We start from the raw sequence: 23,578 nt of genomic DNA, 5'->3' as shown, positions 1-23,578 counted from the left end.
TGTCCAGGTGACTTGAACCGTCGTGGGTGTCAGCACAACAGGATTGTGCAGTCGTACAATGACATCTCCCAGTTCTTTCTGGACTTGCCTGTGATCCACGCCTTGTGCTGGTGGGCTGATATCTGCCAGGCAAAACACACACATGGAAGTATTGTTTTAAAGAGAAGAATTATCACATCAGCAAAAATTACTGAATAGCTTAATGACCTGATTTAAACACTCTTTACAGTACTGTTTTTAACACAATACAGTAATGAGGTTTAAGTATGAATTCCAAAGCATATCAAGTAATGGAAACAAACCGTTCACCTTTAACTGCTTAGGAAATAATGAAATATAAAGGTGTTTAAAGGAGTATCTGGACTCGATGGCAAAGTTTTCTTACATCTGGTAAATGATGAGAGAGACGCAATATTCACTAGTTCCAAAATAGTCAGGTAATAATACAGTTGTCCAGATGTCTGGAACCAAATTGGTTAGTTTAATTGAAGAAAATGAACAGGTTTGGGTTTTTTTAAATTTATTTTCTTAGACCATACATGACACTAAGTGCATTTTATGTTTCCAAACTTTCACTAAGCTTCCACTCCCCATGTACCATGCACACGAGAAACCAAATACCAAAAAAAAAAAAAAGCATTTTATTCTGCAAACTAAATTTTTCCTTTACAGAAATAGATAATGAAATCTAGTAAAATTATTAAAAAAGAATTCATTTATGAAGCCAAATTGATTCTGGTCTAATAAAAGGCCAAGAAAAACACTCTACCACAAAAATTTTCTCTTCAAGATTATGTAAAAAATTGCTTCAAAGTGTGTGGTGAAATTGGTTCTTCTAGTCTGAAGAAAAAAAAGATCTGAAGGAATTTGACCTATGGAAAACTATGACTCCATCTCCACCACCACACAGGGCCCTAGTACCTAGTCCTTAGGGAACACACAGGTTACACCATTGTGTTGAACTGAATGAATGTACTGTCTTTGCTAAATAGGACCTGCAAACTCAAAATAGGTGCCAGAAAATGGAGATGTGAGGTCTGTCTTTTTAGTGATAGTTCCTGGAAATCATCATTTTCTGTTACATTGCACCAAAAGGAGAACCTTGAGCTATAGCTATCACCTAGCTAATATAACAGCATGTTCCTTCCCTCCAACTTAGACAGAAATGAAGATACTTTCTAGGAGCCAGTGAAGTCTGCATCTCTTCAAAGATCTTACAGTGCTGTTCTTGGTCAACAGTTACAGATGACGCTTCTACGTCAGTTGTCTACGTGGGTTGCATCATACACATACTCACACACTCACTGTGTCTGATGGAATTTGCTTGAACTTTTCCAGAAGAAAGGATTTGAAACACAAGCACAGATTATGTTCTAAAAGGCTTGATACATTGTGGTCATGCTTGTTGAGGCATCTGTGAATTCTGCTTGGGTTTCCCATGGGATTCAGTAGCCAAAGAGATTTTCCCTCTTTCTGGATCAACATCACATCTTTGTGAAGTGAATACATACATAAAAAGGGCTTTTTCTCCCTCTGATAGTCTTAGATACAGAAGTATGCAACATGGGATTTCTTTTTCTCTTCTCAATATTATGAAGAAGAAATAATCATGCTTTTACAAATGAAATGTTTAAATATAACAACTGAACCACGTGCCTCCAGATTCTGAAAGAAAATAGTTCTTGATCATCAATATGTCAGCTTCATAATTCTGGATTGTTATGTGCTCTTAGCCACCAGTAAACAACATTGCCACAGGCTTCTACTGATACTGAAATGAAAATGGGTCCAAGGATCTCCAAAGGAAACATAATCCAACTATGGATGTCAGTCAAGGAGCTTGTCTAGCAAACTATGCCTATTCAAAGTGACCAAGAAACAGAGAGATACAATAAATTTGTGAGACAGCAACTCAGACTGGTTTACAGGAAGACAACTTATGCTGTTACCCACAAAAAACCCTATGATCTTCAGTACAAAATAACTACTGCTACCCATGTCTACATTTCAGGTTAACTTATCCTGTGGTATACAACCACCAAAGTACCTATATTCCCTTAAGAAAAATACCATTTCTACACATTCTGTTTCTATGAACTGCATTTGGTCCATCTAATGGGACATATGACCAGAAATAAGGGAATAACATGGGCTAATAATAGTATGAAATTAGTATCAACTTGTACATGTGGAATTCTGTTTGCTGATATGTACACTTGGAAAGGTGTATATATGTGATATTCACAGTGTAATGTCTTATAATGTCGTTTTCACATTACTAAAAGACTCCTGGTGGAAAAGTAGTTATCGATTTGTATGGATATCATGATGTGCTAGAATAATAAAATCATGACTCAAGCAAAACTGGCTCAAGCAGGTATATTCTTACCACAACTAAGAGGTCTCTAAAATGAAATTGGTTATGGTTTTTTTTGCTAACTTATCTTTTAACAGCTTCAAGTGAACTTACTATTAGTTGCTGGTAATTTAGATTCCAGGGATAAGATTATATACAGTTTCTTTAAATTTATTTATTCATTTATTTATTTATTTAATAAATGGTTTGGTCTGCTCATAATCCAGACAAGAAATCCACTTCTTTCTTAGAGTAATTACTGATTTCTCTGTCTTATTTGATATAAGTCATATAAGGTAAATCTGTCAAAGTGTCTGATTGTCTACTTGTAGTCCACTGGTGAAAATATGCAGGAAATCTTATTACTTTTATTTGGTGTACTTAATACCAGGAAATTAAATGCTCAACTATGAAAGCTGCCACAGACACCTGTGGCAAATTAGTGTTATATAGCAGTGTTATAGCTGCTTTTTCTTCCTCCATGGCCACTGTGAACAGACCTTCTACCGCGTGTCAGCTTTTGTGAGCCTGAATTGAATTCAGGCATAATTAGAAATCACATCAAAACATTATGTTAATTTTCAATTGATTTTATGATTTAATTCTATTAAACTGCAGGCTTGCAGAAGCTATAAATCCTGTACATGTCTCAGTGTGCTTGACTGCTAAACAGCTTCTGGAAATGGAAGCTGCAACACATGCTGTAGCTAATTAAAAGACATGTTTTTACTGAAATCAAATTGCTTGTCAGTATGTCAGATAAAAAGTCTATACTTGACACTTAAATGCCAAACAAAGTTGTTTTTTTAAAAAGGTGATAAGTTATGCAGACTAAAAAGGCTGGTGCAATGAAAAGCATGAGATGCTGTATAATAATGGGAGAGTAAGAAAGAGAAGAAAACTTATAATGCTCCATGCACAGTCAAGCCATGAAATCCCTGCCCAACTCACTCCTTCAGCTTTTCAGAAAGCAGCTCTGTTTCTCCTTTTACAGAAATTGTTAATATTTTGAGGGGATAATTATTAAGGACAAATTTGTTCAGGGATCCACTAGGATGAGAAAGGCTGGATGCGATGGTTATGTCGTAAAAAATGCCACCCTACTCTTGTTCCTCTCTTTTCATCTAGGACCAGCAAAAGATCCAAACCAACTACACATGCTCAACGCTTGACACTCAATGCACATGTTTGCAACTTCCATAAACAGAGACAGAGGATCTTATTCTAAATTAACTGTGAGAGGAAGCTATTACTTTGGATTTGAAAAATTCCGAATACAAAAAATTATTAATTCCTGTATTCCAATTGTTTAGTACAGAACCACACTTTTTAATGAAGTATTGTATTGGGTCTGGCTGAGCTGATTTTCACATTGCAGCCCTCCTGGAGCAGGGCTTTTGTGTTGGGAGTTAGAAGGGTGTCGATGACACCCGTGTTGTGACTGCCACTGAGCAGTGCTCGCACAGCACCAAGGCTCTTTCTGACATTGCCCCTGCCCTCCAGTGGGACGGGGAGCAGGAGCTTGGAGGGGACATAACCAGGACAGCTGACCTGTTGAATGGCTTTGCTTTTCATTAAACTGCCTTTGTTTTTACCCACAAGGGTTTTGTTTCCATCTTATTTTCCTTCCCCCTTTTGCTCGGTAGAGGAGGGAGAAGAAAGGGGGGAGTGTGACAGAGTGGCTTGGTGGGCCCCTGGTGCTCAGCCAGGGTTAAGCCACCACAAGTATTCAAGTAATGTATTGCCCAAGTCAAAAAAATCCATGCTCTGAGAGGAGTTAGTTTGTGGCAATTACATGCAGTTAAAACCTGATGTAACATGAACTGAATTCAATAGTCAGTTTTATACCCACCAAGGATCACAGCTAACAATTATATCACTGCCCTATAAATGAAGGATTAATTAATTAATTTACAGGAATTCCCTGTCTAAATGTTGGACTAGATTAATCAACACACTACAGATATTTTGTACAATTCTTCTGATTAAAACTAGCACTAAACACAGTGTTTGTCTATCATAAGCACTTGTAAATATAGTATATCTTTATTATAATAAAGCAGAAGTAAGGACACAGAGAAAAAAGATACTGAGGAGAGCATGGTATTCAGAGTACTTTTCAGAAAAGCTTGCGTAACACATATTACTTCCATTAGAGATCAGGCATCAAGGAGCACACCAAGTCTAAGTGAACTGCAAACCAAAAAGCCTACAATGAACACAGGACTAAAGAGTTAACTCATCTCTCCTAAGCTCAAGATTGATACAGCAAACATCAAACTATTTTTAATCTTTATTGGTTAAGCTGGATTTGCGATCCCTTCAGACTGCTAAAACCAAACATCCAGACTGACCAATAGGTCAACTCCCAGTTCCTTCTTTCTATTTTAGTTCTATTTTAGTTCACTATGTAAGCCTTATTAATTGCTGTTACCTTGTGTTCGGACAGGATCTGACACAGGGCTGGGATCACTCAGACCTTGTGAATTGATGGCCCTCACCATAAACAGGTAGATTGTATTGGGGCGCAGTCCTCTCACAGTGTAGAGAGTGGTCTTCACGTGGTTAGCCACTGTTTGCCAACTATTGCTCACAGACTGACTGCAATAAGAAGACGGTTGAAGGTTACAGACTAATGCAAGAGAAAAACAAAGAAGTGATAGGACCTACTTTTGAAACCCTATTATCAAGTCTAAGTACAGAAAAAGGCAGTAAAACCAGGGTAAGAATAAAAAATTAAAAAATATTTGTTTCAGTTAAATCATCAAAATGGGATAAAAACAGTAACATAGCTGTCAAAAGCATTTTTCCTTTCAACAGATGGAAAAGCTCTTGCTCTCTCTCTAAAACAAATACCTGCAAAAGGAAAGTGTGGAAATCTGTAAAGTTGATTGATAAACAGGTCACTCTTGAACATAAATCGTACAAAAGGAAATCCTGTTAAAAGAATAATTTTCTATACTGCTAGGAAAACTACCTCAATAAATTGTCATTGGAAGAGAAGTATTCTCCTTGAACTAAATTTGTAATCAAAGTTACAAAAAAACCCCTCCTGAAAACATGCCTGGAAATGAAGGAAAGCATATGAATGTTTTTTCAGTCACTACATTTTCTATTGGACATTACCATAATTAGATTACAACACACTGTATGAAGAGATTTCAGCTGTGATTGTTAAAATGGTCTTTAATGAAAATGCCTTGCTTTTGTTAAAATTATTGATGAGATACCATTAAAGCTCATCTAAGGTGAAATATCAGAAAAGCTTAAAGAAAAAAATTTATTTCATTGTGCTTTGTTGTATAGCATTCATAAAAATAATTCTTTAAATATATTAAAAGGAAAAATAAAATGGAAAGCTATGAGTTTCACGTTATTTCAATTGTTTCATTCATGTAATGCATAAAAGATAACTTCCAGAACAAAACCAACAATCTGCACACAGTTATGTTCTTTGCATATTAACATAAGAGGATGAAGCATTATCACTGTAACTTCCTAAATTTGTATGCATATGATTTTGACAAATCCTTACATGAATTTTAATTAAAAGATGAACTAAATTATTTGTCATTTGTTGAACATCTTGATTAAGGAAAACATTTAAGAATGTGCACATTTTTTAAGCCAGAGTGTATGTTACTGATATGTGTGAGACGTACGGCCCGTGTTTAAACAAACTTGCTGAACTGGAGCCCAGGAGTTCTTTCATAACACCTATTAATTGCTGCTGTGTGGGAGGCAGGAGCTGGATCTCTTCAGCCTCAGTCCACACGATGAAATCTAAAATCATCAACTTTAGCCTTTTCAGCTGAAAGTTCTAATCTAAACCAGTAAAAATCAGAAATTTAAAGTGCTTTGACTCTTTAATAGGTGCTGCTTTAATAAGAAGAGGAATTAAAGTATGCAGAGAGGCTTCAGGATTATCCATTTATTTACAGATTATTCGTACCATGATAGTCAAGATAACACTGGCCCAAATGATTTGACCTGCAGCGTTCCCACAGGACACTCTCACTAATAGTCAACAACAAGGGAGAAGTACCCTCAGTGACTGCATTGTCCTGTTATAGTCCTGTCGACCTGAAGAAATAAGTAGATGCTCCTCTAGTTAATCGCTGAGAAAAAAAAGGGATACATTTTAAAAAAAATGAAAAAATTAAAAAGTCAATGCCTGCCATAGGAGTTTGGTCTTTCAATGAACTTCTAATGATATGTGTAGCATCCAAAAGAACACCACAGTACCAGGCGAACAGCTGGTACCAGGGTTTAAGCAAAATTAGAAAGGAAGATTAGAAGGGGAATAATTCACATACCTAAAAGCCTCAATGATATATGCACTAGCTGGTAGGCTTCCAGGGGTCCCTGGCTGCCAGGACAGGGTGACACTGTTCTTAGTAACATCAGTGACCTGAGGTTTTGATGGTGGCCCAGGGAGGTCGTTTATATCATAACTTTTACTGACTGTTGCTCCACCAGATTCTGTAAGAGGCAAGTGCAAAACAATTATTTTTTATCCTTGATTGTATAAATTTGATCAAAGTAGAAGATTAAAACGAAAAACATGCCAAACATGCAAAATCAGTATAATTAATGTTCTTAATCTGTAAAGAACTAAGTCAACAATAGTGTTACCACACATTTTTGGATGAAGAGCTATCATTCTTTAGGTACATACTGAAAGAAAAAAATCTGCAAAACTTAAAAGGTTATATATACACGAATATATAAAAAAGAAAGAATAAAAGAAAAGCCCAGCTTTGTTGAATTTATATAAAATACCAAAACCTCAGTTACTAGAAGGCTGAGAAATGCCCATATTCAGATCCACTCCAGCACTCATAGAGAGCACATTGAACTTTGATAGGCCTCTGTGTAGGCTTAACAGTTTTCTTGGCCAAGCCAACTACTGAATGACTTCACAGTTTACTAATAGTCCTGTTTAGAAGAGTTATAGCATAGCACTGTTGCTGGAGACAAAGTGTTGCAATGGGCATTTAGAGATAACAGCAATGAAGTACAAGGCATGAGAAGGAATCCAGCCTTCCCACCTAAAACTTCTCCATTTGCATTTCAATCCCAGAATTTCTAGAATGGTTTATTTGACTCAGACTGCTCTAATATAGCCCACGCTTTCATTCTGTGCCAGCTGAAAAACAGTCCCTGCATGTCACTTGCCTGTCACCTCCAGCACGGCACTCCAAGATGTCTCCCCACTGGAACTTGTAGCAACGCAAGTGTAAGTCCCTGTATCAGACAGCTAGACATAAAACACAGTTAAGGGCAGTTTTAACAGTCTTTTAGAATCAGCTGACTGAGCTTACTCTAATTTTCTTTTTCTAAATATTTCTTGGCAAGAAGGACTTAGTCTACATTTTACACTAGACTAGAGGGCACCAGACATTTTCAAATAGTGATTTAATGGTGGTTTACTTTTAGAGAACTACAATAAGATTATTTGCTTCTAGTACATTTCTAATTCCAATTTTCATATTGTTAATGGTACCAGTCCAGCACGAAAGTAGTACAGAACGGATGTTTCAGACAGTCTTAACCTCTGTATTGGTTAAAACAATTGCAAGTGAAATCAGGTAACAACATAACAACAATTAACTTCTTAGAGAATAAAATCTCACTGTTTATTACCCCATGATGACCCAGAGATGCAGTTTCCAGTGTCAGGAAGGCTGTTACATCATCTTAGACTCTTAAAGCAGACAAAGCAATTTCTCTACAGGCCACCACACATATAAATACTGTTGCTGAGACTTAACAGTGGTTCTCTCTCACAGTCTCCCAAACGATTTTCAAATGGCAAAATCAGATCCAATCCTGCATCATGCTTACTCTTCTTCTGTTTCACGTGGGATTTTAATTCAGGCTTGCAAGGCATTTTGGTAGCAAAAAAAAAAAAGCATTTTTATAAAACTACTGTGATTCCCTTGTCAGTTCATGTATATCAAATTTGTTTGGGGAAACTGTTTTGAATTATATTGTCAATATTAATCTCATTGCTGTATAAATTGTTCTACTGGAAAATCTGCCAAGTGTTTTGCTATTCCTTACTTAAAGTGAAGATTTCTGAAACAGGGACTAGTGAAGACAGAAATGGATGGAAAACAGTAACTGTACAAAGCACAAAATATAGAGAGGAGCTCTCCCAGCATTATGTATAAAGCATGGTAATCTGGAGATGGGAGCAGAAAAGGGAGAGTGCTGATGCGAGTGATAAAAGAGAAGAATTATATTCACCACCAGACGACTTGACGGAAATAGGACTGCATCCAAGAAGCTTTATCGGACTTTAAGGAATTGTAATGGGTTTTCTGCTAAACTCAGATCAGCATTATAGCACATGTGCTTATACCTCACTCCTCAAGAAGAATGACAAAGCAAGTAAGTGAGACGTTCTTTAGATTGCTTGTTGATATAAAATTTGATTTTTAACTTTGTCATGTTTGAATTTTGTTAGAATTTTCTTCAGACGTACTGAGACTGCAGTGTGCCATTCTTAGCACATGTTTTTTCTGGGAAATACAAGCAATAATTAAACTCCTTTGACAATGGCTCAGAGACTCAAAATAGAGAAGTACTGCTAATGAAATGAGAAAGACTCTTGGAGACAGTTTTATTCAGATGAAAGAGCCTTACAGCATTCTGAAATAGAGTCTTAATTTGATTCTTCTGAGCTTTTATAAAATACATAGTTATTCATTTTCTGATAATGAAGGATATTTCTCAAGGCTATGGATCTCAAATTATTTTGCGTACTACTATGAGAGATGGCCTATGGCACTCTCAATGTTAAGTATGTGGCATGCACAACAGAGTAACTTGTAGAAGGCAAACTCAACCTATAAAGCAAGGTGGAGATATGCCACCTTTTGCAAGTTACGGTGAATTATCTAACTTCCAGACTGTGGCTGAATTAGATACAGACGTAATGTATTGACAATTCAATTATTTATACTTTTTTTTTTTCTGCCATAGAAAGACAACAGGGGAGGAGAATGAAAAATCTTTGCTATTCCATAAAACAAAGTTTCCTTCCTTAGTTAATGCGGGTGTCTAAAGCTGGTGGGGTACACCTCTATAGAGCAGAAGGGAGTTTTCGGTCAGTGTTGACCCCTTTGAAAGAGTACTGAGGGAGTGATGTATGTGTTTTTAGTTGTCTTTCTCAGAGCAACTGGGAAGGTTGGCTCATCACAAAAATCTCCAGGTTCATGACTAGCCCATGGTTCACTGTGACTCCTGCAGACTCCTGAATACAATTTTACAACAATTTTACAACCAGAAAGAGAGTTACACAGCAGAAAAGGATGGTCTCAAAGATTTAAATAATAATGGCTCATCTTTACCCATACCTTGAAATTTTTATGATTGCAGTAGTGGTTATTATTTGTGAAGGAAGGAAGATGGCTGAGGGCATGAGGGTGATAAATAAGTTTTTTTTTGAACTTGAGTATGTAAGTGTACTTGGAGAATGCATTTGTGGCCATTTTTTGCTCAGGAAGTGTTGCTAGTCCTAGTTCAGGTAGTCGTGGGATAAAAGCTAAACACGGCAGACTCAAATCTATACTTAATTTATAAAAATTGCAAGGTACAGGAGAAATCTGGGTTTTATGGCTGTGTCTGGGTTCTGTTCTTAAGTTGGAGTCAAACAGTGCACATTACTGCAATGGAGAGGTTTATAAAAAATGTCCTTCTGAGCCTTTAAGGAAAATTGGTTACTAGTGAATGAGCCACTTAAGGATCAATAAAAGCTTCATGTCTTTCACAATCACACTCACTACTAATACTGTTTTCTTCTCCCCTAGCAAGCAATGTTTTTTCCTTCTGTTTACAGACCTTGTGCCTCTAACAGCGAGATTAATGCGCTGGCACGATTCAAAACCAATTTCATTGTTTGCATAGCTGCATGCAGACAGGTATCCCAAGAGTTTCTGCCTCATGGACACTCAACAGAAGCCCATCATCGATGCCTGAAAGTTTGTTTGAAATCACTAGGCTTCCACCTTTAATTGCTGCTTTCTAACACTACTGGGGAATCTTGACTATTCAAGCGCACTCTTTAATCCAGCTCTACAGGAAAAATGCATTAACCTTCATGGCCTAAACCTGCCTTCAGCCCAGGGAGGAAGGATAAATTGTTTACTCAGGGAAAGCTAGCATAAATTTTTTAATAAATTCCATTTTGTTCCAAGGAAGTTAACAATTCATCTACAATCACTGATGAGATGGTATCAGTAAACAAAACTGGTCTCTGTGTCTAGTCCTCAGTAGTGACATTTATTGATGTGCTTTTGGATGGCAAAGCTAAGTGCAGAAATTACTGCTGATGAAATTGAACGGTCTTTGAAATAGTCTTTAAGTTCTTGATGAATAATTACTTTTTTCTTACTTTTTTTTCCATATGCTTGTCCACGTACACACAAACAAATATGCATTTTTACCTTTGAACATGGAAAAATTAAAGGCCCAAACAAAATTCAGCAATGCAATGCTTATCAACAAAATCTGGCATTATGTTATTTGGAATATTACAAGATTTCTTTGTACTCTTGAGATAATACAACATCTCGTGTATTAAAATGTAAATATTGTGATAAGCATTTCGAGTAGAAATCCCTCTGCATATGACTGCACGTGTGCTACAATTTTAGTTCTCCCATCTGCAGCCTGATGGAACATCTCCAGCAAGCGTAACATTGGAATAAATCAGGCAGCTCAAGACTGCCAAGACGCATTGATGGAGAAAGTGCACGGCCAAACCCTGATGAACTCCAGAATCACTTGCTAGCACAATAGCTCCTTGAAAAATTATGATCACGTGCTGAAAATGAACTGCTCTAAGTTTTAACAGACAGAAGGCCAATGGCTTCACTGTAAGACTGACTGAAAAAGATGAAGGCTTTTTTTTACATGTCTGTCCATCCCCAACTCATGTGTTTTATTGCAATATATGTAAGATTTAAAATATCAGTTCTATTTTTAGGGAATTCTAATCAAAATATCTGATGCTAGCTTGGCTCTCCTCTCCACTCCCCACCCCATCTTTCCCCTTCCCCACATAATGTCAAAGAATGAAATAGGATTGTCCCAAATCTGGATTTTTTACCTGGTGTGGAAAAACCACCTGACACACAGAGTCCAGACATTTGCTTTATTACAGCTCTGCACAGAAAATGGTTCTAGGCAATAATTACCAAACCTAGCACATCTTTTGAGAAAAAAGCAAGTTGTATACACAAAATGACAATAAAGAACAAACTACAGTAAAATAAATGGTTGGTTAGTCATTCGTCACTCCTAACTATACATATGAAAGCAGAAATTCACTATTCTCTTTTCTTGAGACTCCTACTGTCTTTATTTGAGATTAGTTTGGTGCCACCAACGTCTGATGTCTCCCTCGTTCATCAAGGACACAACCCCCCTGAGTTCTGAAACCTAGAATTTTTGTGACTGTTAATCCTTTTCTTTTGACAACAATAGGATGTGGACTTGGTGAGAATTTCACAGTAAAGGAGACAATTAGCTTAATTTTGAAGACAACAGACAATGAGACAACAGAGCTTCTTGAGTCACACATCAACAGCTCAAGACCAGCCATGTAGGGCTTGTCTAGTCATCTCTACTCACCCGCAGAGTTTTAATCTGAAGCGTCCCTTGATCCTGTATGGATGTTCGAGGGTCTCTGCCCAGGAAAGTGAATCCTTCTTTTAACCAGCTGATGACAGGAAGAGGGTCGCCAGTTGCCTTGCACTTCAGCAAAGCTGTACCATCCACTGCCAGTGTCTGATTGACCGGCCCCTGCAGGATGATGGGTGGAGGCCTATCTGTCAAGACTAAACAGTGACACAGGCATTGGCATCCACTCCTTTAACCATCCTCTGCTGCAGTTAGCCCTTTCCTTGAAACAGTACAAGTATTTTTAACAGACTGGTTTAAGTTAGCCTCTAAAACGCTAAAAGCATAGTTTTTGGAAGACCCACAGATGTATGTTATCAACAGGTATACCTGAAAAAACATTTTTGTAAGAATTTTATTCACCACTGAAAAATAACACCTAGATATATTAACTTCTGTTAGCAAAGACCATCAGGCTAATTTGATTAAGACAGGATCAAAATTAAGGTCCAGAGAAGAATTGAGGAACATCTGTTATTTCTTCCAATTTAGGGAAGCACTTACAGCACATGGTTAATGTCACATCAAAATCTGCTTAATTGCTCACCTGTTTTAGGGCCTAAAAGAGAAAAATCTGTTCAAATTCTAAGTGAAGCACTAGCTATTCTAGCAGGAATACCAACCACATACCCCATTCATTATCAACTTGCATGCAACTTTCCATCAGAAAAAATAGCTAACAATAATACAAAACATTTTCATAACCTGAGTGACCCAAATGACTGTACTACTCTTTTCAGTGGAGAAAAGTTCAAAATCAGTCAAGCCATTTAACAGTTTACTTATCAAATAATTTCATCACCTTTTAAAGCCCTGAACTCTCTAAATTCCCCTCTCAATAGTTTGCATTTGCATGCTTGAAATACTGCTTAAAGGTATCTGTAACCAGTGAGTGAGTGCATGGCTGCCTATAATCTTAATTCCATGACCAGTGGGATATCTTGAAGATGAGGTAAAATGTTCATGTTCACTTTTCTTGAAAGACAAATTTTTCCTAAATAATTCTGCTGTTGAACCTATTCTCTGAGCCATCTGTTAAGGAGCAAAATATAAGCCCTTGTTTCTAAAGAGTGTGTTTATAGAAAATGAATGTGAAATACTTGAATATAAACAATGCTATGACTCCTGCATAAAATCAGTATACCACAACAAAGAATTCATTTTTTATATATTTACCTGCTCCTGTTTTAAATCTTAGACCAACTGAACAATTACATGACTGGTATTAAATATTGTAACAGGCAGTATTAGCTCCTACAGGAGTCTAAGTTCACCTGCCTCCACTCATGTCAACTGAGTTTGAATCATTTATTCTAGCTGTGAATCTGTTTCATTCTAGCCCTTGTACAACACCTGACTCTAAAACTGAAGTGAAAAAAAATTATTGTGAAGCAGTATGTTTTCTGCTGTATTTGAACTGTTTGAGATCCAGACCTCTAGAACCTTCAACAGACAAAAAGAGCATTCATTTTGCTATGTAATACATAAAAAAGTATTTGGAAGATGCTAGTGGTACATTTTATATGTAAATTTTTTTTTTCTGAAATTGTAATATTGCAAAAATTACTAACTACCCTCTTTTGTTAAGAAGATACACAAAAGATAGAATCATTAGTATTAGTAGCACCTTGGAGCATGAGTTCATCACATTTATTAAAATTGACACTTAAACCAGAAAAGCAATACAGATTATTTATTAACACCAGAATGAGAACGGTATTTTGGAAATTCTGAAATATCACCCACTGAACTCAGAGCTAGGACAGGAAACACTACACTACAATAGAAGAGAAGATGTAATGCATTTTCACCTTGAGATCATATTTTTTAAATCTCATTAAGGTTCCTTTTGACTACACAGTTCAGCCATGTGGTGAAACAAAACTTGACATTAGCTCCTATGTACTATCAGTATACCTCCAGCATGAGTATATTCAAATGAAAACTTAGCTGTGTAGGTCTTCCCTTAGATTTAACATAAAATAGCAAATTCCATTTTTCTACATGGCTAAAACTTAAGGAAAGGAATTACTTCAGTTGCTAACTATGCCACTGCAGTTATTTGCTGCACCTAATTGCCTTTTATATGCGTAGCAATGTAGGTATCTTCAAAACCTAGTGCATTACAGATATTGTTCTTTGGCATGTAATTAGTTTTTTTACAGCCCAAATGAGAAGCTCATAATCCTTTAAAGAGCTCTGATCAATAGTGTAATTGAAAGTCTCCTAGCCAGAAGGAATCTTCATTTTCAAGGGTGTTATGGGTGAAAGACCACTACAGGTTTCCATGACACTAAGGCCAAAGGTTAAATGAACACTTAGGGTTTCCACTGATCTGTGAACGACTGTATTGTCTTCACAACTATGACTTGTAAATCTTCTCTAAAATGTGTATACTTGCTTGTATTCTTTCTACATAGGTCTCCTCATTAGTAAGGAACCAAAACTCGGTGCACATCATAAGCATTCTGAAGAACAGAGAAATAATAAAAAATATCCACAAAACGGCTGGGGGTTTTGTTTGTTTCTTTTACAACATTTACATTATTCTATTTAAATTTTACAATGTTTTCTGCTAGCAGGAAACTTTATATTCATTCCAGAGAAAAACTTTGTGTCACTAAAATATATTTCCATAGTAAAAGAGAAGTTGATTTCAAAGTTAATTTTTTTTAATGGTTTTGAAACTATGCTTTGCCAGCAACCATATAGTCACACATTCTGGTAACTGAAAAATTATCAGATCCCTTGTGTGATAAAATAATATCTTTTATTTTATTTTGAATAAAATTTTGAGCAGAGTACTGGAAAAGAACAAGTTGCATTTGTTAATCGACAATATATTCGCTACAAATTAGGTTCAACTGAAATCATGCTTAAATTTGGGTGAAATTTGGCCACATACCAACAGGAAATTAAAATAAGAGAATGATAAAATCAAGTTTTTACTTTGGCATTTCCCAAATCAACATTTCAAAACTTTTCCTGTTGAATTACTGAGGAAAATCAGACACAAGTCTTGAAATTCTCGTTATGAACACTAGTATAATATTGCAAGGTGCTCTCCTGAGAGGTGGAAAAGAGGAGATCAACTCTTCTGTTTGAAACTCCCACACTTGCTATGAAAAAATGCAATATAGATTTGATAATGGATAGGAATCATGTTGGCCAGATTTGCAAATAAGCAAACTGTGAGTGATATTAAATTTTTCCAGGAGGATTTGAGAGAGATATCTCTCAGAATATTGAACAGAACTATAGAAAAAAAAATGCAGAAGAGTTTGGGAAAAATGCTTTATGTGTTTACTCCAACATTTTTATTTTTTTTTTTTTAACCTGTTCTGAATTATTGTTATAGGTCCAGCCTTTTGCTTTCATTCCAAAGCCCAGAAACACAATCTTTTTAATTAATTCAATATCCTAAACCAGTTCATTCTTACAATGCAAAAAAAATCCACAGTAAACTTGCTCTTTCTTCCCAACACTCACCTTAAACAGCAACTGCTGGGTAAACTGAGCAAAATGGGATGATCCTAAAGTTGAGCACGCAGTGGTCAAAATTTTTATTACTAAGTAATAATTACTAGATAAGCAGAAATTGAGATGTTCTCCAAATATATTCTGCCCATCATGGATAAATTTATGGAACACATTACTAATTGTAAACAATTATTTTTATCTTGAGCATAGACACAGTTAGAAGGAAGTATTTGGTTTATTTGCATGATCTGTCATTTTAAGATTGTGAGCTGCATATTCACCTCTTGAATTTGAAAGGATTACTAAGATCATATCAATTTTTAAAAATTATTTTGCTTTTCCAGATGTGTGTTAGACAGTGGGTTATATGATGGCCTTTCAAGAAAACACAAGATTTGAATTTCAAATACACTGAAGGCTCTTAGCACAGTCCCTAATCAGCAAAATTATCACTCAACTCAGCACATTTCATCACAGCTAGCAATCTCTTCTCATGTGAACACTTGAGTTAAAAATATTTCCAGTGAAGTCTTGTAAGTGCAAAAATGTAACAACTGAAACACTGCTATATATGGTATAATTAAGCACTTGTTTTTCTGCTCATGACATATGTTTTCATTCTGTATTGGAACTTCAATTGGAACTAAATTACTCTGGATCAAACAAAAATGTGTTCAAAATGGAAAAGATGGCTCGCCACTATTATTAAATCATTAACCAAACAGAAAAATTCTGGGCTATGAAGTAAAACTGAAACCACCAGCCAAAAACTAGAACACTAATGTTTAAGTAAATAGCTAGCATGCACAGTGTTTACCTTTTATCATATTTTTTAAAACTTTAGATTAGATTTCCCTGCCAATAAAAATCATTAGCTTCCATAAGTTTTGCTCAGCATCAACTAAACCAGATTATTTCAACATTTGTGGTTAACTTCCTAACTGAAAGCAATTTTAAAAAAAAAAAAAAGTGATCTAATGGTACATTTATTTATACAATCTCAGTTCCACAATATTCTTTTGACACTTTTCTTCTGACTTCACCTGCCCTTTGACTCAAGGATGAAATGGTATTTCTATAAAGCAACCTTGTATTACTTCATAACGATCGTGCTGACAGTGGGTTCAGGAAAGCATTTGAAAAACACAGGCCTTGCATTCCTTGAGCAGCAGAGCCACCAGCTAATAGTCTCTCTAGCAATGTGGAACGCACACCGCCTTTAATCAGAATTAACTGTAGATAAGCTTGCATTTTAGCTGAGACACTTCTGTGAGCTTTCTGTTGACTTCTTAAATAAACTAATGAAAATTCCAAAGAGGTCAGTGAGGATTTACTCTTAACACAAGCCCCCCCCCCAGCATAGATAAAGATGGACCACAGACCTTGTCTTTCAAAAGGAGGAATTTCTCATCGCTAATATCCTTGAACCTGATTTGATTGACTCAGCCCCTGTTGCAGTAAATCTGTATAGCATCAGCAGGTGCAACCATTTACAGCTCAACATCCTCTTAGCCAATGTTTGTGTGTTCTATTTATTCCAGTCACAGTCATGGCACTGAATCAGGCAGCACTATAGACAGATATTAAAAAATACTGCCTTTCCATTAATTTTAAATGACCTTTTATTCTACATTTAAATTTGAATTGAATGAAAATGCATCATTTTGTCATAGACCATGAGAAGAAATGACTTAAAGAGATTGCAGAGCGAAGGTTAGCCTTTAGTCTCCAGAAACCACTTTACAGAATAGCAATGTGCTTGTAAAGATGCAAGGATAAGGCAGAAATTATCTCCCCTTGTCATAAAAATATAGACAGCTTTTGGAAAACAAAGAAAAGGCATCAAATTAATGCTCAAACCTCTATAACATGAGCCTGAACCTCTCTACCTGTCACTTGTGATGAATACGCTCTTGTGAAAAGCCAGATTATTCAGAATTAGACATCTTTTCAAACTTTCATGGTGCAGGAAGGTCTCTAAGGGAACAGTAAAAGTAGACCTCTGCATATAACAACAGTTTTAATGGCAAAAATTCATCAAAGTCTGTCAGGAGATATTTAACGAGTCAGTTAAGATAAGGAATAATGATGCTGGGAAATGCCATGATCTCCTAGCATACAAGGAATTCTGTTGTTTTCTCCACTAACATTAAGGGATGCAAACTGCCTTCTGTCCATAAGGGGATGAAGAGGAATATCAACAGGATTCCTGACATATGAAAAAGATTCATGTTTCTAGATGGAGTAAGGTAAACTTCAAGGCAGGATAAATTTCAAACCCAGAATTTTGAAATGGAAAGCATCATATCAGATTATGTAGTGCTTTGTCTTTCCTGAAATCTCTTATCTACCTACATATTTCCATGGCTCTTTTCACTCCTAATAATACTGAGAAATTCTCTAGAACACAGTTCTGAGGTAGGTGCCTTATTCACAGAGGGACTAGAGGGCTACATAGCTGATCTAAGCCAACTGTACTCCAGTAAATTCAAGGCAATGGTGTTGATTTAATCAAGCTAAGGACACATCCCCAAACTAGCTGCCTGAGAGAATACTGAAGACTGGTGGGAACTGAGCCCCATTTTCCTGCACCCCAATTCACTGTTTTAATCACAAACCTATTCATCCTCCACAAGGTTCATCTGCAGTCCTATCTGACCTCTAGTGAACTGAGCGGCTTCCTCTCCCACCAACCATATGCTAAGCTGGTTTGTCCCTTGTTTGCACTGTTAAGGAGCCTCCAGAAAGCAAGCAAAAGGCAAATTAGAAGTCAACGCCTTTTTGATACCACAGAGAATTGCACAGAGACCCTTTTTTTATTGTATTTTCTGTAGACATTTATCTGTTTACTTGTATGAATTACGTGATCTCATATGCCTTCATTTGCACTGCTTTTAAAATACTTTTGACAGGAAAAAACAATAGGATTTCTGTAGCTCACCATCAGTAACCTCCAGCTGAGCCTTTGCTAAAATGCTCCCAGCAACCGTCAGTGCTTGACAAATGTAGTAGCCTGCATCAGACCGCTGAATGTTGGTAATAGTGAGGTCTCCAGTTGGTGACACTGAATACCTGCTGCTGGGTTGGAGAGGCTGGTTTGGGAAGAGTAGATTCTGCAAAGACAATTCATCTCACATCAGTTCAAGACACCAAAAGCACTGCTTTTCCCTCCGCTAGACACATGATGATTTTTCCTTAAAAGTACTATATATAAACCAGAAGAAAAAGTGTGGTTATGACTTTATGAACACAGAGCTAGCTTTCCCTGCCTTGGGCAACTTGCAGTTTAAATTAGAAACAGTCCTTTCACAGCAGACAGTGGTGTGTTCTAGCTGGGTGTATAGGAGAGGAGAAATTTTCCAACAGTCACACTTGAGCGATTTGTATTTGTGACACATTCATCTTCCTTCTCAATGTAATTGTAATAATATAGTTAGTTGGCTACCAAACCAGGAGGACACATTACTACAGTAACTGTCAGAAAACTAGCAGAAATAATTGAATCCGGGAGACTTGAGGGCACATAGCACTATTGTTTGTCTGTGAATATGTTCTGGGCAAAAAAGAAAGAAAGAGCATGGCACAGAGGAAGGCTGGGAGGAAGACAGAAACAGGTTATAAAGTAGGAGAAGCTGTCAGAGCATGAGAGCTCAAAGAAGTAAAAGGAAATTAAAACTGAGATATACCAAAAGGGAAAAACAGCATGGAGCCTTGAGGGTGAAGAGAAAGGGTATAAATCTGATGTGGAAATCATCAGAGAAAAAAAAAATTCATGTAGGGTAAGACATCAGTTAGCACAAAAGAGGGAGATTAGCTTTTGCCTTTGGGCAGGATTGGAGGAAAGAAAGACGTCAATAAGAATAACTGGAATGGATGTAGTAGTCATTCCATGTGATGAAGGACTGGATGAATCAATAATACAGAAAAGGACTAAAAAGGTTTTAGTGGCGAGGGATGCATTTTCAAGGAAAAAGTTACACCATGGGGCACAGCTCTTGATGTGAATGAAAAAGAACAGGAGAAAGGAAGCAATGTGAACAGGACAGTCAGCAGCATTGCCCAATGAGACAGAAAGAGGAACAGAAAAAAAATAATAATTAAACAACAGTAATTCCAAGCAAATAGAGTCTGGCTTTTATGTCAACTCAACAAGCCTCCATAAAAAATACAGTTGTTTGTATCAGGAATATCCCAAAACACTGTTACCGTGCTCTGATAAGCTTTCAGTCATTACTGCACCTCCGTGTAGCTCTGTTGCGCTCTACAATGATGACTGCCTACTAACATTTAAGCTTGGCTATATCAACTAAAAAAAAAAAAAAAAATCTGAAACTGTAGAGTAGGGTATTAACTGAATTTATAGTAAATTTGCTTCTTCTGTAGCATACCTTAATTGTCTACAAAAAATCATTTGGAACTGATAAGGAACAAACTTGGATTTTAAAAAATGCTCATTTGAAGTGAAACGTGTAGCTTTATCTATCTGGTTTTGGCAATTAAAGGAGAAAAATATACTTTAAGTAAGATCCAACACTTCAAGTATCTTTATAATAGTAGCCTACTAGGATACTTGTCACCCTAGGGTGAGTCTTTCCCTTACCCTCTTTCAGTGTCATTGGTCAAGAAATTTTTCACAGCAATTTTTTCCCTCAAAAATGAATATGCACCCAGTAAACATGTCAGATCCAAGTATGAAAATTCTGAAACTATTTCAGGCTATAGGACTAAGTGGGTACCAAAAAACTGCCATTTTCTGAATTGCCTTGAAACTTTTCAAATTTCCACAACTGGCTCAAATACGTACTGAATGAGGTTATTAATGAAAATAACACTAAATTTTATGAGAAAGCAGAATATTTTTGTACGGCTGAGCTTGACTCCATTAATCACCCATACAAAATGTAACAAGAAACACAACATAAAGGACAGTGCAAGGATCAAGCTTCTAACTCTTAAGAGGAAAAAGATACAGAATTTCTTTATCAATGTATTAGAAAGGGGAGACTACCCTTCTTATCTTTAACATGGGCTTGTCTGTTCTGGAGAGGTACCATGCCCCATGAATATTTCACACATCGGGAGGAGTTCATCAGTCTCATGACTCCTCCCTTCAAAGAGGAGATAAATATGATTTGCAACTTGTCCTAAATTACATTATAACCCCTTTAAAAATCTTTTTATTATTCCATTGGTTTTAATTAGCTGTTGGGCTGCTCATTTGGGCACAGTGGTAGCATGCTGGGCTGCAAACAGGAAGACCAGAGTAACCCCTGATATAATAGCACTGAACTTATCTCTAAAGACTATGCCCTGCCCTGGTGCACTTCACTGGCGGATGGCTGTTGGACTCCGGGGAAAACACTAGTGGGTACAAAGCACCAGCTGTTTATGCACAGGCTGGCACAAAAAATGACTCAGGAGGGAGCAGCTCTCCTCCCTTCCAGCTGGTTGTGCTCAGAAACACAGGATTGAGAAATGGATTCACAATGAAAAGTGCCTTACAATTACTGGAGTGGGCTAACATGGCTACATAACATCACTCTGAACACTTAACAGTGGTGCTGCAAACAGTTCCTCAAAGAAAAGTAGAAGCAAACATTGTAAAGGCAAACAACAACTTCTATCTGGGCACACAAAGGTGAAAAGTCATGTAATTTGGCCAAAATACCATCCTCCAGACTTGCATGATGACAGAAATGCACCTATTATATGGAATTTATTGCAACACGTGGCAAGTTATATATTGAAATGATAATACTAATCTGTGTTACCTCATTGATGCTCAATTAAGATTAACATGAGGGTGTAGTGAATCACATTGAGCTATGCCTCATGGTTTGATTATAGACCGTGTAGGTATCAATTTTTATGTTGCATTTATTTGCCAAAAAAGACCATTCTAACCCTCAGGGATCTGGTCTTCAATATGATAATTAATTTTCCAGGTTTGTAATTAAACAGCTTCAACATGGTACAATCAGTAGGTAATAACGTTCAATTAAAGACACAAGATGCATTTTCACCTTAAAATGTTTTTACCCTTGAAGTGATACCAATGGAAGAGGATAAAATAGAGTATTAACACTTTTCAATTACGCTAAATGACTTTAATCCTGCAAATGATGTCCTACTTTAATTAGAAGCTCTTCTCTTTATTACAGCATGATGGATGTCCACTTTATTAGATTCAAGTGTGACACTATAAGCTCACTTTACATAAACATTGCCATGTTACTAAAATGCTCTACAAGGAAGGGTTTTGAAATCTTTTGCTAGCACATCAATACTTCCTACTTTAACTTCAATTCGCCATTCTAGTTTCCCCTTGGAATAATTTTCACCTTTCTGAGATTCACAGTACTGTGCTTTCCCAGGATGTGATCCACGGAGGCTAGATCTAAAGTTCTCCAAATAACACACTGAAGATTAAGCTTACACTCATACTAACTTCCACTCCTAAAGGAATACAGTTGTATCATGGTAAGCCACATATGCAACAGAGCACAAAGTGCTGTCAGCCTTGGTCCTGTCACTCTAGATCAGTTATGTGACCTCATGCAAAGGTGAAGAAGAAGCAGGTGGGGCAGAGCAGGAGATCTTTGGTTCAGTTCTCACCTGACATTTTAACTGAGCTGGTACACACACAATGCCTTCAAATTAGACAAAAGGCACATCTGCACTGCACAGCACAGTGTGGACACTTAACTCACACATTTCTGAATGAGAAAAAGTAGCACAGTGCTCTAAAAAGACTACTTTAGCCAGTGGAGAAGGGTACATAGAAAGATGTAGCCATGACAGGCTTTATCAGGTAGCTGCAGAAAGCAGTGTCCTTGGGCATTCTTTTGCCTCTTTTAATCTTTTCTCAGGTGCAAAAGAGAGTACAGCACATACTTTACAGTGTTCAAATTTAGCATGCTAACATGAACTGGACACTGGAAGTGAGGAGGCCTGACTTCTCCTGTAACATTGTGCCAATACAGCAACAGCAGGGAGAAGAAAAAAAAAAAAAAAAGCTATGCTACGACATTCAAATATTAAGCTCTAGAAGTTAGTAGTGGCTGGCAGGAACACTGATTGCTACTTCAGAAATTCTGGTTTCAAGAAATGACATTAAGGGTCAGGGAAATATTTCCAAAGCCAGGTTCAGAAAATTCCTGAGACAATTTACTGAAGAAAGCATCCGCATGTTCAGAACCTGTATCTGTATGCGCTATGAGAATATGGCAATGCAAATCAGAATGGTAGATATATATCTACTTGATCATGTCTAGACAGGTTATGAACTGTAATTACTGACTCTGATTAGTTAAAAATTGAGTCATACCTTTTTTATCTACTGTGTTTGTCTCACCACCTGTTTGTTGGGGGCTTCAGAAAAGTCTTTAAGATAAATAGTGTTGCTTTCTATCCTTTATAGAGCACCTAGCACAAGTTTCACCAACTTAAATGGCCTTTGAGTTCTTCACAATATTAATATTTTAAAAAAACAGCAACAAAAATGTCAGTAGAGAATAGCGATAGTTTAAAAGACAAAGTCCTGTGAAAGATTAAAAAGAATCTTTGACAGGTAATATAAATAATTTTCTTGCAAATATAACTATATAACTATTTAGAAAGGCTTAAAAGGCTTACAGGATGCTTATAACTTACCTGGCTTCCTTCTTTTTGCCAGAAAACAGCTGGCTGGGGATTTCCTTTAGTTTCACAAGGAAAAGTCACTGTTCGACCCTGGGCTACAATCTGGTCTCGTGGTCTCACCACAAACTGTGGGGGAGCTACAGTGTAAGAAAAAACATGGTGTAAATTTAAGATATTTTGCAAGGGGGAAATGAGGAATACTGAAGGAAAGAGACAACATTATAAAGGTTTGTTTTATACCAGAGGACTTAGCACCAGAAACATTAATTAGTATAGACAGAACTAATAGATGAACAAAACCAACAACAGCAACAAAAAGAGCAGCAATATCAGTATGTGATATCTCCACTTGTAAAAAACAAACAAACAAACAAGCAAACAAAAAAAACCCCAAAACCATTACAACCATAC

At 36.7% G+C, this 23,578-nt stretch overlaps 1 protein-coding gene across 1 annotated transcript; it reads right to left on the bottom strand.

The window, feature by feature from the left end:
- Positions 1-23,304, bottom strand: LOC103770868 (roundabout homolog 2-like; the record flags this gene model as incomplete). The annotated part of the gene is made up of 7 exons (XM_008938148.1): positions 1-122; positions 4,791-4,957; positions 6,673-6,838; positions 7,535-7,616; positions 11,999-12,204; positions 18,468-18,639; positions 23,180-23,304. Coding segments are annotated over 7 exons (1,040 nt in total), but the record flags the coding sequence as incomplete, so codon positions are not given.
- Positions 23,305-23,578: the final 274 nt, after the last annotated feature.

The sequence above is a fragment of the Merops nubicus genome, unplaced genomic scaffold (genome assembly GCF_000691845.1).
Source record: "Merops nubicus isolate BGI_N331 unplaced genomic scaffold, ASM69184v1 scaffold51753, whole genome shotgun sequence".
NCBI lineage: Eukaryota > Metazoa > Chordata > Aves > Coraciiformes > Meropidae > Merops > Merops nubicus.
This window is presented reverse-complemented; position numbering and strand designations above follow the sequence as displayed.